This window comes from Somniosus microcephalus, chromosome 30, assembly GCF_052327205.1.
Source record: "Somniosus microcephalus isolate GS21.2 chromosome 30, FLI_Smic_1.0, whole genome shotgun sequence".
Lineage (NCBI taxonomy): Eukaryota > Metazoa > Chordata > Chondrichthyes > Squaliformes > Somniosidae > Somniosus > Somniosus microcephalus.
Window position 1 is genome coordinate 11,158,989 of NC_141016.1, and position 18,034 is coordinate 11,177,022.

The following is an 18,034-nucleotide window of genomic DNA, read 5'->3' on the forward strand; positions in this document are numbered from 1 at the left end:
TTCCCCCTTCTTTCTCTCTTTTTTCCCCCCCCCTCCTTTCCCTCTGGTTCGGGAATGGGGGGAATGACTAACATGGCAGCTATGTTTATAAAAGTCTTTTATGTTGAGTTTAATATTTGCGGTCTCTTTTTTTCAGCTTGCCAGATCAGTTTCCTAACCTTTACCTTAATGTTCCAGCAGCTCACACCCATGTTCTACCTGTAGGTTTATAGGTGAGGTTTTGCCCTCGACTCCTGTGTCACTTCCCTTGTGAGGATGGGTTTTCCTCTATTGCTGTACATATACAGTGATACAGATGATTACTTTTGTAGTGCCTTCCTGAAAGTATTCCAGTTTTGCTCCACATTCCCCCTGTTTAATAATGTTTAGCCTACTTATCCCCTCAGTATCCTCCTGGCTATAGTTTCATGTTCTCCATTGTACTCTTCTCCCCATCTCTCTTTATAAGTCTGGTTTTAAACTCCACCGCGCTGGTCACTCCACCTTCCAGCAGCTGTTGGCCGCCGACTCCCAGTGTCCCCATCTGCCGTCGGCATCAAGAAGAAACATAGAAGATAGGAGCAGGAGTAGGCCATTCGGCCCCTCGAGCCTGCTCCACCATTTACTGAGATCACGGCTGATCATCCAAATTCAGTAGCTTACAATGTGCCAGTCACCGTCTTGTTCGAAGACACCCTCACCCGCACAGTTCAGTCCCACACTAAGCGCCGCATTTACCAAGTGGGCCATGTAATGATGTCAGCTGTGGCTCAGTGGGTTCAAGTCCTGCTCCAGAGACTTGAGCACAAAAAATCTAGGCTGTCGCACCAGCGCAGTGCTGAGGGAGCCCTGCACTGCCGGAGGTGCCATCTTTCGGAGGAGACGTTAAACCGAGGCCCCGGCTGCGCTCTCGGGTGGATGTAAAAGATCCCACGGCCACTTTCGAAGAAGCGCAGGGGAGTTATCCCCGGTGACCTGACCAATATTTATCCCTCAACCAACATCCCTCAACCATTAGCACATTGCTGTTTGTGGGAGCTTGCTGTGCGCAAATTGGCGACCGCGTTTTCTATGTTACAGCAGTGACCGCACTTCAAAAAAAAAAAGTACTTCATTGGCTGTAAAGCGCTTTGGGACGTCCTGAGGTCGCGAAAGGCGCTATGTAAATGCAAGTCTTTTCTTTCCAATGAACTGAACTGAACTGTAACCTCTACTCCCTCACCTTGTTGCAGCGCGCTGGGTCTGATGTCACCGCACTCCATGTAGCTTCTTTCCTCAGCTCAGTTACCTGGCTGTGCAGAAGGAGATTCTGCTCCCTTTGCTCCTGTTTTGGCCCTTCCCCGTTTATCCAGTTATACGGTGGTCTCTGGTGCACCCCAAGCTGTTGATTTGAGGATAACGTTTTAGTCGCACCCCCTTCCCTAACCTCCCCGTCGCTAGTGTGTGTGTGTGTGTGTGTCTTACCCACACCCTCCACCCCCTCACCTTTCTGTTATGCACCTTGATCCACAATGCTTCCCCTCTATCCCACACCACATCACAGTTTGTCTGGATCACTATATGTCCTTGTTCACGTGGAAAGTCTCGCACCCATTCCCCCCCCTCCGCAACTTTCTATCCCTGTGGAGTAATAGGCATCTTGGTAAATTTGTTCCCAATTCTCCATCATTATTCCGCCAGAGCTGTGTGAAGGCAATGATATAATTGTTCCCTTCACCTAGAATAGATCTGCACACTCTTCCCGTTGCATTCCTCCGGCTGCTGACCTGTATACAGAAGGTTGCGGAATCCTTTACTTTGAGGCCTGACTCGTTCTTTTCCATTGTCCTGATTCTAGCCTGACTTGTTCTGATTCCAGTGTGGCCCTACCCTTGTATTCCTCCTCTTCGCTTCTCATATCTGCGTCTGCATTCAAGCAGGCATCTACCATCCCCCCCCGCCCTCCCTTCCTAATCGCCGTAACATCTGCTCTCTGCTGCATCCTTCTGTTTAGTTCCTCCGCCCCCCACCCCCCCCCCCCCCCCCCCCACCATCCTCTCATTCCTGGTTTAATCCTTCCCAATAAAATCCCTTCCTTCATGTGATGGCCATCCATCTTTCAACAGTCCGGCATCAGCAGGGATTCTCCCTGGGGATGGGGGAGGGGGCTGGAGGTTATTATGGTTTCCAGCACTGCCTTTTGACCCTAGGGTCCTCATTTCCAATTCAATTAGGATCAGACAGAGGTCTTGACACAGCTGTCGAGGGCACCGGCTAAGACTTCTTTGGGCGGCCTCCATCCGATTCCCAGCTGACTTGTTTTCCGTGCTAATTGACACCACTTCAGCAATCCGAGGTCACTGGGGAGGTTTAGCATCTGACATGCAGAGGCCAGCTTCTTTCGTTCAATCACATCTCGCTTCCGGCTCGCGGAGTTTGAGTCCAGTGTCGGGGCCAGCCGAATGACAGGCTGACACTTCAGCGCAGCGCTGAGGGAGTGCTGCATTGCCAGAGGTGCCGTCTTCTGCCCCAGTCATTTAAACTGAGGCCCTGTCTCGCAGCTCCTCCAATTCTGGCCTCTTGCGCATCCCCAGATTTTAATCGCTCCACCATTTGGTGGCCGTGCCTTCAGCTGTCTCGGCCCCAAGCTCTGGAATCCCCCCCCCGCCCCCCCTAAAGCTCTCTGCCTCTCTACCTCTCAGTACTGAGGGAGTGCCACGCTGTCGGAGGTGCCGCCTTTCGGATGAGACATCTGCCCTCTCAGGTGGATGAAAAATATCCCGTGGCACTATTTCGAAGAAGAGCAGGAGAGTTTTCCCCGGTGTCTTGGGCCAATATTTATCCCTCAACCAACATCACTAAAAACATGATCTGATCGTTATCACATTGCTATTTGTGGGAATTTGCTGTGCGCAAATTGGCCGACGCGTTTCCCACATTACAACAGTGACTCCACTTCACAAAGTACTTCATTGGCTGTAAAGCGCTTTGGGACGTCCGGTGGTCATGAAAGGCGCTATAGAAATGCAAGTCTGTCTTTCTTTCTCTCTCCTCCTTTAAGACGCTCCTTAAAACCTATCTCTCTGACCAAGCTTTTGGTCACCTGCCCTGATCTTTCCTCCTTTGGCGCGGCCTCAAATCGTGATTGATGACGCTCTCGTGACGTTTTGCTACTGCGCAGGCGTTCTATAAATGCAAGTTGTTGTTGCTCAGGTAGGCGTGAAAGGTGTCCTGTCACTATCTGCAGAAAAGCAGGGAGGTCCCCTGGTGTCTTGGCCAACCGCCTCCCCTCAACCAGCACCCTGGAATAAAATAGACGAATTGACCAAAATACCTCCGTTGCCGTTTGTGGGCACATGTGGTGTGGAAATTGGCTGCCATGTTTGACTACATAGTGCCGGGGAATTGATGATAAAATGCTCTATAAACGCCTGTTTGTTCTTCCAACGGCAGGGTGTCAGCACCAGGGGGAAGAGGGCGGGGGGGGGGGGGGGGGCTGGAAGGAGAAGAAATAAATCGGGACCGAGGACTTACCACTGCGCCTGGAAGATACCAAAGAACACGGTGTTCTGCCAGTTGCTGTCGTTCAGCGTGTAAACAGTTTGAATTCTGTTGAAGTGAAGCTGCTGCTCGGGGACCGAACACAACAACCGGGCCTTCAGGAAGGTTGTCCACTTTTTCTGAAGGGTTCGAGCCCCACCCAGGTCACCCTGCCGTTGACCTCTGCCAAGTTCCCAGTCCATGTGCGTGAACCTGAGTGACGCTCAGACTATTGAACTTTCTTTTTTAATGTATTCACCGGATGTGGGCGTCGCTGGGCAAGGCCGGCATTTATTGCCCTCGAGAAGGTGGTGGTGAGCCGCCTTCTTGAATATGGCTCGGCTATTTCGGAGGGCAGTTAAGAGTCAACCGCATTGCTGTGGGTCCGGGGTCACATACCGGCCAGACCGGGTAAGGACGACAGATTTCCTTCCCTAAAGGACATCAGTGAATCAGATGTTTTTTTTTACGACAATCGGGTAGTTTCATGGTCACCGTTAATGACGCTAGCTTTTTGTTCCCGATTTATTAAATTGAATTTAAATTCTACAGCTGCCGTGGTGAGATTTGAACCCATTGTCTTCGGCTCATTAGTCCGTAAACTCGAGGAACAGCACCTCATCTTCCGATTAGGCACTTTGCAGCCTTCTGGACTCAATATCGAGTTCAACAATTTCAGATCATAACCTCGGCCCCTATTACATTTTTACTTATATTTTTTACCCACCCCTTTGTTTTGGTTTTTCCCTCCCTCCCCACCCGCCCCCCCCCCCCCCAACCCCACCGCCTTTCCTTTTTTTCTCTCTCCCACATGGCAGCTGTCTCCCATTCTGCCAGCACATTTCACACCTAATCTGAGCCATCTTTTGTCTCCACTAGTCCTATCACCATCTCGTCTCGTTTTGAATACCTCTTAATGTCTCTTCACTTCTCTTTTGTTCTATCGCAGCCCTGCCTTTCGATCTATTTCATTTACTTTCCAGTTTTGAAAAAGGGTTAGACCCGAAACGTCGACTGTAATTTCTCTCCACGGATGTTGCCTGGCCTGCTGAGTTTTTCCAGCATTTTCTGTTGTTGGCTCTGGATTACTAGTCCGGTAACATAACCACTATGCTACCGTACCCGATAAATGCCCAGCCTGCGTGCATGAAGCTAGACGGTTGGTAGCGACAGACTATTCGACTGCCGGGGCATCGCAGTTGCGCCTCAGCCACTCGGAACGCACTTTCCTGGAACGTGTGTCTGGATGGCGATCAAGTGCGTGAACCCTGACCTCCACACACCAAGGGGCGCCGACTCCTGCTTTGGCTGAAAGCTACTGACTGGGCAGCTTGACGATCTGTGCGGTTCCACACAGGGCAGCGCCTTGACTTCGCCGGTCAGGTTTGCCAGCCGGTCTCAGTAACCGTGTCCTACCCATCCCAGTAGACCCGAGGCCATAAAATCTTTAAAAAATTTTTTTAAAAACATCATTTTTGGCCCGCTTGCTGTAAACAGACAGCCGCTATTTATCTTCTATCTTCCGTGTTTACAGAAAGGAAGATTATAGCCCAGGAGAAGGGATGGGTGGGGGCGAGAAGCAGTCCAGACGTGTTTCAGAGCTTAGGCTTCTGATGGCGATGTGGGAGGGGGAGGGTAAGGATTCCATTGATTCCGTCTGCCAGTGAACGTGAAAGAGAGAGTAAGTGCACAGCTAGTCGCTTCCTGTCCAGGATTTGATGCACTTTCTCGGAATGTAGTGCAGTCAGTCAGCAGTTTCACTATCAACCCCGCACTTTGTTGGGTTTTTTTCTTTTTTTTGAATGCTTCCCCCCCCTCCCCCCCCCACAATAGGGGAAAATTAAGCCTTCCAGCTAGGCCCCAAACCTGCTCCGGTTGGCAGAAACAGTTCAGGGAAGCTTTGCCTCCTGTCACTTGTGTTCCGCAGTTTGAAAGTGTTCCTGCAGCGTCGTGTGAAGCGCACGGTTTCCACGGTAATGCCGCTGGTAGTTCTCACCGACGTTCCCGCTAAGCTGCGTGGCCCGAGCAGCGGTCCGGAGGCCCCGCGCAGGCCGCTCACCGGCTTTTCAGTGTAAACGACTGCGTGACGGGGCAAATTCGAATGGGCCACGCACCAAAAAATGAAATAAAATTGACATTGGTTCTCATCCTTTGTTTCTCTGTGGATTGGGGCCTTTGCAGCATCGCGTCCTACAGAGGTGATGTGGAATGGTTCAGAGCTGCAGGTGTACGCCCCCCCCCCCACCCCCCACCACCATGACACGACGGGGAAATACACACTTGGTGTGATGCTCCGGCAGGGATAGCAGTTTGGAAGGAGCTGCTACAATCGGCGTCCTGCCACTGAGGTAGACCGGAGGAGGTTTCCCACCCTCGATCGCTCGCGCTCTCCCTCTCCCTCTCCCTCTCCCTCTCCCTCTCCCTCTCTCTTTCTCGAGCGATTCCCGGTGGAGAGGGTCTGCGTGTGACTATCGGACAGGGACTCTGCTCGGCTACGATGCTTCCCTCCACGGTCGAAGAGTGCGCCGGCACTCTCTGCACAGGCTGGCACGTTGAAGGAAGGCTGCGGGGGACAAGCTGCCGGAGAGGCGTGCCAAGACCGACGGCACCGCACCTCCGTGCGAGGTGGCGGGCGGGGAAGGGTAGGAGGGAGATGATGGGAGGCGGTGGGGGGGGTGGGGGGAGAAACCTTTCACCTGATGCCTTGTTGGCACGGAAGGCGGTGTAATCTGGGCAGGAAGCCTCTGGGGCCGCCACAGCCGTTATGTGAAGCCACAAACAAGGGGGAATGGAGGCCGTAAACTGTTAGACTCTCACTGCGGCAGGCTCGAGATACATCAAGGAGAAATGTTCTCCTAATGTGTTCCCTGGAGGATTTCGGCAATCTTGATCAAGATGCAGTTCCCCCCCCAAAGCCTTTCTTTTGTTTCAAAGGCTGCGAAGTTGAAATGTCGGACTTGAAGATGGAGGGGGAGGGGGGTGAATGATTTCTCCATCTGGCAGGCTCAGGTAGACGGTTGTTGTTCAGTGGCACATGGCAGAAGGTGCCGGAAGGCGTCACACATGAGCCCAGCAGGCATCAGCCTGATTTAATGTCCTACTGTTTGTGTTTAGTTTCCGTTTTAACCCTGCGACATTGGCCTAGAAAGGATCATTCACTGACTGTCGAGAGCTGTGGGGGCACGGGGACCTCTTCTTATTAACCCGTCAGGACTGTTCACCAAATACAGGAGCTAATTTGCTCGAGGGGCTGTTTAGGTTTTCTTTGACGTTCTGCACAATCTTTCTTTATAAAAACCAAATTTATCCTCCGATGTGTTATGTGTCTGATCCCAAATATTGGGGGAAAAGTAGGAAAGGATGAAGTAGGCAGGGGAGGGGGAGGAGAGGGGGCAGGGGAGGGGGAGGAGAGGGGGCAGGGGAGGGGGAGGAGAGGGGGAGGGGGAGGAGAGGGGCAGGGGAGGGGGAGGAGAGGGGGCAGGGGAGGGGGAGGAGAGGGGGCGGGGGAGGAGAGGGGGCAGGGGAGGGGGAGGAGAGGGGCAGGGGAGGGGGAGGAGAGGGGGGAGGGGGAGGAGAGGGGGCAGGGGAGGGGGAGGAGAGGGGGAGGGGAGGAGAGGGGGCAAGGGAGGGGGAGGAGAGGGGGCAGGGGAGGGGGAGGAGAGGGGGCAGGGGAGGGGGAGGAGAGGGGGCAGGGAGGGGGAGGAGAGGGGGCAGGGGAGGGGGAGGAGAGGGGGCAGGGGAGGGGGAGGAGAGGGGCAGGGGAGGGGGAGGAGAGGGGGCGTGAGGGGGAGGGGGAGGAGAGGGGGCGTGAGGGGGAGGAGAGGGGGCGTGAGGGGAGGAGAGGGGGCGGGGGAGGAGAGGGGGCGTGAGGGGGAGGAGAGGGGGCAGGGGCGTGAGGGGGAGGAGAGGGGGGCAGGGGGCGTGAGGGGGAGGAGAGGGGACAGGGGGCGTGAGGGGGAGGAGAGGGGGGCAGGGGGCGTGAGGGGGAGGAGAGGGGGTGTGAGGTGGCAGGGGGCGTGAGGGGGAGGAGAGGGGCAGGGGGCGGGGGCGTGAGGGGGAGGAGAGGGGGGCAGGGGGAGGAGAGGGGGGCAGGGGGAGGAGAGGGGGGCAGGGGGCGTGAGGGGAGGAGAGGGGTCAGGGTGCGGTGAGAGGAGGAGAGGGGGCGTGAGGGGGAGGAGAGGGGTCAGGGTGCGTGAGGAGGAGGAGAGGGGGCGTGAGGGGGGAGGAGAGGGGGCAGGGGGCGTGAGGAAAGGGGGCAGGGGGCGTCGGGGGGAGGAGAGGGGGCGTGAGGGGGAGGAGAGAGGGCAGGGGGCGTGAGGGGGCAGGGGGAGGAGAGGGGGCGTGAGGGGGGAGTGTGAGGGGGGCAGGGGCGTGAGGGGGAGGAGAGGGGGCGTGAGGGGGAGGAGAGGGGTGTGAGGTGCAGGGGGCGTGAGGGGGAGGAGAGGGGGCAGGGGGCGGGGGCGTGAGGGGGAGGAGAGGGGCAGGGGGCGTGAGGGGGAGGAGAGGGGGGCAGGGGGAGGAGAGGGGTCAGGTGCGTGAGGAGGAGGAGAGGGGGCATGAGGGGGGAGGAGAGGGGGCAGGGGGCGTGAGGAAAGGGGGCAGGGGGCGTCGGGGGGAGGAGAGGGGGCGTGAGGGGGAGGAGAGAGGGCAGGGGGCGTGAGGGGGCAGGGGGGAGGAGAGGGGGGCGTGAGGGGGGAGTGTGAGGAGAAGGGGGCAGGGGCCGTGAGGGGGAGGAGAGGGGGGCAGGGGGCGTGAGGGGGAGGAGAGGGGTCAGGGTGCGTGAGGAGGAGGAGAGGGGCGTGAGGGGGAGGAGAGGGGTCAGGGTGCGTGAGGAGGAGGAGAGGGGGCATGAGGGGGGAGGAGAGGGGGCAGGGGGCGTGAGGAAAGGGGGCAGGGGCGTCGGGGGGAGGAGAGGGGGCGTGAGGGGGAGGAGAGAGGGCAGGGGGCGTGAGGGGGCAGGGGGAGGAGAGGGGGGCGTGAGGGGGGAGTGTGAGGAGAAGGGGGCAGGGGCCGTGAGGGGGGAGGAGAGGGGGGCGTGAGGGGGAGGAGGGGGCAGGGGCGTGAAGGGGAGGAGAGGGGGCATGAGGGGCAGGAGAGGGGCAGGGGGCGTGAGGGGGAGGAGAGGGCGGCAGGGGGCGTGAGGGGGAGGAGAGGGGGCAGGGGGCGTGAAGGGGAGGAGAGGGGGCGTGAGGGGGAGGAGGGGGCGTGAGGGGGAGGAGAGGAGGCAGGGCATGAGGGGGGAGGAGAGGGGCAGGGGGCATGAGGAGAGGGGGGCAGGGTGCGTGAGGAGGAGGAGGAGAGGGGGCAGGTGCGTGAGGAGGAGGAGAGGGGGCAGGGGCGTGAGGGGGAGGGCAGGGGGCGTGAGGGGGGAGAGGGGGGCAGGGGGCGTGAGGGGGAGGAGAGGGCAGGGGGGCGTGAGGGGGAGGAGAGGGGCAGGGGGCGTGAGGGGGAGGAGAGGGGGTAGGGGGCATGAGGAGGGGGCAGGGGCGTGAGGGGGGTGGAGAGGGGCAGCGGGCGTGAGGGGGAGGAGAGGGGGGCAGGGAGAGGAGAGGGGGGCAGGGTGCGTGAGGAGGAGGTGAGGGGGCAGGGGGCGAGAGGGGGTGAGGTAGCTGAGAGGAGGGCAGAGGGAGGTGGGCAGTGGGGTACCGGATGAGGTGAATATGGGATTAAAAATGAAAGGTTGATGAGTTTAAAAATTTTTATTAGTATTTTAAACGTGCAATAAATTGGAACACAGCCGAATGAACTTGGAACTTTGGACAATAATCCAAAAATTCAGATTTGGGGAAAAAAAAATCTTGGCAGTTGACAAGTGTGCTGATAAATGTCTGGGAGCCTGGGCTGTGATTCAGGCTGGGTGTCTGTCAGCGCAGCCTGCCGACAACATTGTGCTGACACTTCTGAAAGTTTCCAAGTCAGTTGAGATACAGCACGGGTTAGATACAGAGTAAAGTTCCTCTACACTGTCCCATCAAACACTCCCAGGGCAGTACAGCACGGGTTAGGTACAGAGTAAAGCTCCCTCTACACTGTCCCATCAAACACTCCCAGGGCAGGTACAGCACGGGTTAGGTACAGAGTAAAGCTCCCTCTACACTGTCCCATCTAACACTCCCAGGACAGGTGCAGCACGGGTTAGATACAGAGTCAGTACATAGTTTTGACACACGGCATGTGCGTTTCCATGATGTCATGCAGTGGATCTAACAGCGTGTCGCCTCCAGACTGTGCGTGGCAAAGCGACGGTTTAAACAGCTTGTCGTGTTTCTGATTAATTGAATAGCCATCTGTAACTGCCGTTGCCAAATGCAGAATGAAGCCCAGCGCCGGCGCGCGGTCAGTTTGCGGGTAATGTGATTGGAAGCTGGCGCGCTTGGCTGTGAGGTCGGTGGGTAAGATGGGTTGCCTGTCCTAACTGGTTGTCTTCACCCTCCCATCTGCTCACAGGGCTGACCTGGACGTGTCTGCTATCTGCCAGTACAGGATCGAAGACATCCAGCGGGCGTTCGGTGGACCCTACAAGGAGTACCGGGACCAGGCGCACAAGTGGGGCCAGTATTCGGATAAGGTGCCGGAGTCCCAGGCCTGGAGCAGTAAGTCACTCGGAGTGTGCAGGCTTTTTAACCGCAACTCATTCTGTTCCTTTCAGTGCCAAGAACTTCTCTTGATATCTTTCAGCTTTGAAGATCATTAAAAAAAAAGCTAAAATAATTTAATATTTAATCGCCTCCCCAGCCTCAATGTTCTCCCGAAGGTGCTGATTCATGCTCGGATGCAGTCTGGGTGAGAACAGGCTTGAGCTCGGCTGCGAGGCCCCTCGCAGTCGAGGAGCTTGGCAACACTCCCTGTCTAGGCTCGTGCATGAAGAATGCCCACCTGGTGAGGCCCCGGAGGGTGGGCTGCTCCTCGAAGCTGTAATCCAGCAGGGCTCTGCATCGTCAGGGGAGGGGTCGGGGTGGGGGGGGTGGTGGTAGGGGAATGGCTCCTGTGGGCTTCTACTTGTGCTGGAGCTACAGGAGCAGGAGGAGGCCATTCAGCCCCTCGAGCCTGTCCCGCCATTCAATGAGATGGTGGCTGATCTGCATGATAACTCCACCCACCTGCCTTGGCTCCATATCCCTTAATGCCCCTGGCTAGCAAAAAAACGATCGATCTCAGGTTTAAAATGATTAATTGAGCCCCAGCATCTGCTGTTTTTTGTGCGAGAGAGTTCCGCACTTCGACCACCCTTTGCATGAAGAAGTGTTTTGAAACTTCTCTCCTGAAGGCCTGGCTCTGATTTTAAGGTGTCCTCGCCTCCCCCAGCAGCGGAAAGTGTTTCTCTCTCTCTGTCTACCCTAACAATTCCTCTCAAAATCCTAAAATCCTCAATCAAATCCTTTCAAAATCCTCAATCAAATCAACCCTTAGCCTTCTATATTCCAGGGAATACCCGCCATGTTCCTTCTAATTTAGGTTCCGTATGCATGACAGACTTCCGAAACTGGTCAGTCTAACTGCATATTCAATCGTTGTAGGGTCTTTGGGGTCAAATTCCCGATCCAGGAGGACCCGGACAAACGGTGTAACCGGATGTTCTTGCCGATTCTCTGGGGTTTCCGCTGAAGTTCCGGCAGGAGTTCTGGAGAACCTACATGGGACTTTACCAGCACTGGTGGCCGTCGGTGCGTAGAACACGGTGGGGCTCCCAAGTAGCCGGAGTTTACCCGGCAGATGGTGACTGCTCAGGCTGGGCAGGAATCTGCTCTCTGCACTTGTTATATTTTGGTCTCCACCTGGCAGTGGGAATATTCCGAGGTGCTGCTTCGCCCCTTGCAAGACTGGTTCATGTTGATCACCCAACAGTCACAAAGAGACACTCTCCAGCAGAAATCAGGAGCAGGAACGCTAATGGTCCCCTCCCTCCCCCCTCCCTTCCCCCTCAGAGCACGGGCTCTGGATTCAATGTGAAAACTCCGCCCATCCTCTCAACTGAGACCGACTAGCCCAGTGCTGGCCTTGATCCCGGGATCTTCCTGCGCAGTGGGGCTCAGTACCGCACCAGCTGGAGTTCTTGTACCCACGGTCATTGGTCGGGGGGGAATATGGTTGGGATGTTAATGCTAGTGGGAATTCCAGGATAAGCGCTTCCATTTCCTCGAGTGACCTTTTTTTCCTCGTTCCCAGTGCATCACCAACAGCCACAGGATGAGCGGCTACAACACGTCGCTGGAGCTGCCCGACAACACCCTCAACTTTGCCAAGAATCACCCGCTGATGGACGACCTGGTGCAGCCGGTAGGCCACCGGCCTCTGCTCATCCAGAAAAACGTCAACTACACCCGCATCGTGGTGGACCGGACGTTGGCTTGGAACGGGAACCAATACGACGTCCTGTTTATTGGGACAGGTCAGTTCTGACCAGGACCCCTTCTTCGTAAGCTAGAAGGGGGGAAACGAGCGGCGTGGCGCGTCCAGGCACTGGGCTTTCACATCTGGGAGCGGGGCTGAAATGCAGCTCAGATTGTTGGGGTAATGGCCCCGTGCGAATTGAGTTTGGGCCGGCCCAGTCCAATTCCTCGCACATACCGCTTGCGAGAACTGTGGAGAATGGCACACTGATGCGTGTTGGTGGGGTAGAACTTTAGGAGTGCTTGATCCTGCCAGTTGGGGCCTTCTGCTCTCCATTGCAAGCTCCTGATGAGCGTAAAGTTTATTTAAAATTTGTTTATGGGATGTGGGCATCGCTGGCAAGGCCAGCATTTATTGCCCATCCCTGATTGCCCTGGAGAAGGTGGTGGTGAGCCGCCTCCTTGAACCGCTGCAGTCCGTGTGGTGAAGGTGCTGTTAGGGAGGGAGTTCCAGGATTTTGACCCAGCGACGATGAAGGATCGGCCGATATACTTCTAAGTCAGGATGGTGTGTGACTTGAAGGGGAACTTGGAGGTGGTGGTGTTCCCGTGCGCCTGCTGCCCTTGTCCTTCTCGGTGGAAGAGGTCGCGGGTTTGGGAGGTGCTGCTGAAGAAGCCTTGGCGAGTTGCTGCAGTGCATCTTGTAGATGTTACACACTGCAGCCACGGTACGCCGGTGGTGGAGGGAGTGAATGTTTAAGGTGGTGGATGGGGTGCCAATCAAGCGGGCTGCTTTGTCCTGGATGGTGGTTAAAAGATTTGTAAAAACGGAGACCAAAGATTGCGGCTTCTGAAATCTCCTCATTTTGGGTTGGTCTTGGCATTTCTCCAGCTCACGTGCAAGGGTCGGATGATTGGGGGATGCGGGGGGAGGGGGGAGAAAAAGCCACACGACAAGTGCTTCGATTCAGTCCTGGGCTTTAGAGGAAAGATGAAGGACAACGAAATCTGGACAATTTTCAGGAATCACCCAAGAGGTTTTCTTTTAAATTGAGAAGGCCCCCAGCGCAGGACGTTACCAAGGTTGAATGGAGCAGCAGAGATGATGAGGTGAATCAGGGTGGAGTGATTTGGTGACACCAAGTTTGAGATTTATGAGCCTGTAAATTAGGGGGAAGGAAAGCCTGGAGGAGGTGAGGAGTTCCACAGCTTGAAGGTTCTGGGAAAGAATGAGTTGGAGGGGCCGATGGTGTGTTGAGCCTTGACTTCAGGTTAGGTTGATTGGCTATGATAAATTGACCCTTCGTGTTAGGGGGATTAAATATGTGGGGTTACGGGGATAGGGTGGGATATGTGTTGGTGTAGGGGTTACGGGGATCGGGTGGGATATGTGTCGGTGCAGGCTCGATGGGCCGAAATGGCCTCTATTTGCACTGTGGGGTTTCTGTGACTTCTGTGACTTCAGAACAGGCAGGAGGGGGGAAAATATGTTGGAAAGCGGATTTCGGAGGAAGAGGAGAAAGATTCCGAGGAATGATCACCGCGGTGTTGATTTGATTATGGCCTGGCTTTCCTGGTTAGTGGGTAAAAATAGCCTAATTCTGTGAGAGGCAGGATAGCACTGGTCAGAGAAGGAGGCCGAGACTGAATGCAACAAATTAATGTGGGAGATCGGGAACGTGTAGTGAATCCAAGGCATTTCTCTCGCTCTCTTGTCCAACAGGAGAAGAAATGTAATGTTGAGAAGGAACGGCTGTTGGGTAGGAGTGACTGACTGGGTGAAGAATGCATGTCCGTAGACCCTGCTACTTGACATTCCCTCCGTGGGAAAGTCCAATGCCTTGAAAGTGTGCAGCCAAGTTTAGTCCAGGGGCGGTACTGATAACAGACTACAACTGCAGGGGAGTGTGATGTGAAAATAGTTTGCAGATAGTTTATGACTGAGCGTTTTCATAGATGTGTTCAAACCCAAATATTCCCATATAATCTCGGAAAGACACTGAGATTGTGGGATCGCTGTGCGCACTTGGAAGGCATTACACAACAGCCGCTTGCATTTGCATAGCGCCTTTAATTAATGTAGTAAAATGCCCCCAGGGCGCTTCACTGGAGAGATCATCAAACAAAATTTGACACCGAGGCCACACAAGGGGATATGAGGGCAAGTGACCAAAAGCTTGGTCAAAGAGGTAGGTATTGAGGAGAGTTTTAAAAGAGGGGGGAGAGAGAGAGAGAGGCAGAGATGTTTAGGGAGGGATTTCCGGAGCTTGGGGATCCAGGCAGCTTGAAGGCACGGCCGCCAATGGTGGAGCGATTAAAATCGGGGGGTGGGGTGGCGGGGGGGAGGGGTGCGCAAGAGGCCAGAAGTAGAGGAGGGCAGAGATCTCAGAGGGTTGAAGGGCTGGAGGAGGCTACAGAGATACATAGAAACATAAAAGATAGGAGCAAGAGTAAGCCATTCGGCCCCTCGAGCCTGTTCCACCATTCAATGCGATCATGGCTGATCATCCAAATTCAATACCCTGTTCCTGCCTTCTCCCCATATCCCTTGATCCCTTTAGCCTTAAGAAATATATCTAACTCCTTCTTGAATATATTTAATGAATTGGCCACTACTGCCTTCTGTGGTAGAGAATTCCACAGGTTCACCACTCTCTGGGTGAAGAAATTCCTCCTCATCTCAGTCCTAAATGGCTTACCCCTTATCCTTAGACTGTGACCCCTGGTTCTGGATTCCCCCGCCATTGGGAACATCCTTCCTGCATCTAGATAGGGAGGAGGCGAGGCCATGGAGGGATTTTGAAAACCTGGATGAGAATTTTAAAAATTGAGGTGTTGCCGGAACGGGAGCCAATGCAGGCTTTTGAACTGTGTGGGGCATCACCAGCGAGTCTGGCCCTGAATAAATGGGCACAGGCCTGCTGCTTCACCTGAGATCAGTTAACCTCATGCAGACAGAAGCTGGGACCTGACTTGCTACTTTGTTAGGTAGTGACCATACCCACTGGGCTAAAAGGGGTAGTCCTGATCCAGATGGATTTGTGTCCTAGTTTTCTGGTTGGGGAGGTAGTGTTTTATTTGCTGTGGCTTATTTTAAATGGCTTCTTCATGCACCATTTCTTTCTCTCCTTTCCCCCCCCCCCCCCCCCTTGATCAATAGGAGCAGGTTGGCTGCACAAGACTGTAATGATTGGCTCGCAGATGCACATCATTGAAGAGCTGCAGCTGTTTGAAGAACCCCAGCCCGTGGAAAGCCTGGCCATCTCCAAGAAGAAGGTAAGTCAACCCCATTTCTCTCCTCTGCCCACCGGGGTTAAACCACAGCAGGACACCGGGGCTCGTTAAACTTCGCGCAACCCCCCCCCCCCCGCCATTGCCGACGTGCTACAGAGACACGGCGCGCACACACAGACATGTGCTCCAATGTTCCCGTTAAGCTGCGCGGCCGTCCTGCGGACCGGGGAGCCGGCTTTTAAATTGGGGGGGGAAAAACCCCGTTAAAGGGGCTGCACGGCCCAAAGAAAAATTACTGGGAACATTGACATGCACACACTCCAGCACACGCACTCCAACACACGCACACGTTCCCTCCCTAGTCTGTGTCTCCGTCAGGCTTCCTGCCGGAACAGTGCGCCTGCGTGGGCGGGATCGCGCTCCTTCTGCAGTCGGATAACCTGTTCGGCATTCACTGCCCAGGATTGCGTACAGTTTTGGTCTCCTTGAAGGAAGGATATAGTTGCACTGGAGGCAGTGCAGAGAAGGTTCACGAGGTTGATGCTGGTGATGAAGGGGTTGACTTATGAAGAAAGGTTGAGCAGGTTGGGCCTATACTCGTTGGAGTTTAGAAGAATGAGAGGGGATCTTATTGAAACATGTAAGATTCTGAGGGGGCTTGACAGGGTAGATGCAGAGAGGATGTTTCCCCTCGTGGGGGAATCTAGAACAGGGGGGTATAATTTAAGAATAAGGGGGCACCCATTTAAATTGGAAATGAGGAGGAATTTCTTCTCAGAGGGCCGTGAATCTTTGGAATTCTCTTCCCCAGAGAGCTGTGGAGGCGGAGTCATTGAATATATTTAAGGTGGAGATAGACAGATTTTTGAACGATAAGGGAGTCGAGGGTTATGGGGAGCGGGCAGGGAAGTGGAGTTGAGGCCAAGATCAGATCAGCCATGATCTCATTAAATGGCGGAGCAGGCTCGAGGGGCCGAATGATCGTCTCCTGCTCCTACGTCTTATGTCCCTGGGCTAAGGTACCAGAGAGACTCTGACAACTGCAGCCCAACGTGAGTAAGTAACTGTGCTGCTGGGGAGGTGGTGGGGAGAATGCAAACACAGAAAGACAGATCACCCACCAGCACACTGAGGCTTATATCCCCCCCAAAAAATTATAGTCTGTCTCTCAGCTAGAGACGCCAGGTTTGGGCAGAAGGAGCTGCTGCCTTAGATGGCATGGGATTCCATAAAAATAACACTTGGTCAATCACATAACACTGAGCTCTGCTACCTGTGGCCCATCACCCTTGTGCTCGCTGACCTACATTGGCTTCCGGTCTGGCAATGCCTCAATTTTAAAACTCTCATCCTTGTTTTCAAATCCCTCCATGGCCTCCTCGCCCCCTCCCTATCTCTGTGATCTCCTCCAGCCCCACACAACCCCCATCCCGAGATCCCTGCGCTCCTCCAGTTCTGGCCTCTTGCGCGTCTTCCGATTTTCATCGCTCCAGCATTGGCGGCCGTGCCTTCAGCTGCCTGGGCCCTTAAGCTCTGGAATTCCCTCCCGAAGCCTCTCCGCCTCTCTACCAATGTTCCCGTGATTTTTTTATTTTTGGGGTGCGCGGCCCATTCAAATTCTCGCGCAGGCGTGTTTTTTTCCCCATTTAATAGCTGGCGCGTAACTTAACAGGGAACATTACTCTCTACTCTCCTTTTTAAGACGCTCCTTACAACCTATCTCTTTGACCAAGTTTTCGGTCACCTGCCTTAATATCTCCTTCGGTGGTTCAGTGTCAAATTTTGCTTGCCAACGCTCCCGTGAAGCGCCTCGGTTTGCTGCATTAAAGGCGCTGTATAAATACAAGTTGTTGTGGAGGCATTCGGGCTGTGGGGAGGGTCTCGATAATAACGGTGCCGTTAATCCCGATGTTCCCCCTCCCTCGTTCCCGCAGAAGCTCCTGTTCGCCGGCTCACGGAGTCAGGTCGTCCAGGTGCCCTTCGCCGACTGCGAGAGGTACAGAAGCTGCGCGGACTGCATCCTGGCGCGGGACCCCTACTGCGCCTGGACCAGCGGGGCGTGCGCGAGGATCGACGCCTTGACCAGGTAAGGAGCGGGGCTTGTGGAATTCTCATGGATTCGTGTTAAATTGCAGGAAAAGTCTGAACCAGGGCTTGTGGCCTTGATGCCAAAGCAAAAATACTGCGGATGCCGGAAATCTGAAAATGCTGGAAACACTCCGCAGGGTCAGGTCGCGTCTGTGGAGAGAGAAACAGTGGGCTGGATTTTCACCAATGGGGAGCTTTTAGAGGCGGGACTTGCACTTGTCAGGTTTCAGTCCCGCCTCCATCGACTTGTGGCCAACCCACGCTATTTTCCCCTGATTGACCTTGTTAAGCCCACCCAACGGGCTCAGCAGGCCGATTTAAGGGAAAGCCGATTACAGAGAACGTCAACGTATGACGTTTCGTCTGTCAAATTTTTGACAGATGAATTGTCATTGTTTGACAGCTCAACCATCATCTCTGATTCCATGTGATCGTTTCTCTAAACCGCACGCACGTGACATCAGGTGAGGACAGGATTGCGCTGTTCTCTGGTGCACGGTCAAATTACCCATTGACACGTGAAGATTGGCCACTTGGATGAGATCCCAGAGAGTTGTTGTTGCCCTGGGAACCATAGCTCAAGAAGAGTCCGGGCCAAGTCAGTTTGGGAGAGGGGAGCATTACATTCATTTGTAAAGAGTTTAAAGCTAATTACAGTCTCTGGCCAAAAAATTGCAGCAAGATTTTTACTTAAATACAGGCAAGTGAGACTGTCACTATCCTCTGTCAGATGTAGCTGTGCTGAAACTCTTGAGCTGTGTTGCACTGAGCTGAGGTTGAGTTTTATTTAGTTCACGTCCAGCCAATATCCGAGGGTTCACGACTTCCTCTCAGGAAGAGCGTTGAGGCTTTGAATTCTGGGGCGTCTTCTGTTTATTGTCAGT

The 18,034-nt window shown here is 54.7% G+C and overlaps 1 protein-coding gene across 1 annotated transcript in view; it reads left to right on the plus strand.

Annotated features, from left to right (window-relative positions):
- The window catches only part of sema4c (sema domain, immunoglobulin domain (Ig), transmembrane domain (TM) and short cytoplasmic domain, (semaphorin) 4C), a 104,593-nt gene that overhangs the window by 79,217 nt on the left and 7,342 nt on the right, over window positions 1-18,034 (plus strand). Inside the window, 5 exon segments of the mRNA XM_085970792.1 lie at window positions 9,917-10,072; window positions 10,074-10,091; window positions 11,665-11,887; window positions 14,989-15,104; window positions 16,997-17,148. Coding sequence (XP_085826918.1) covers window positions 9,917-10,072; window positions 10,074-10,091; window positions 11,665-11,887; window positions 14,989-15,104; window positions 16,997-17,148 — 665 coding nt within the window.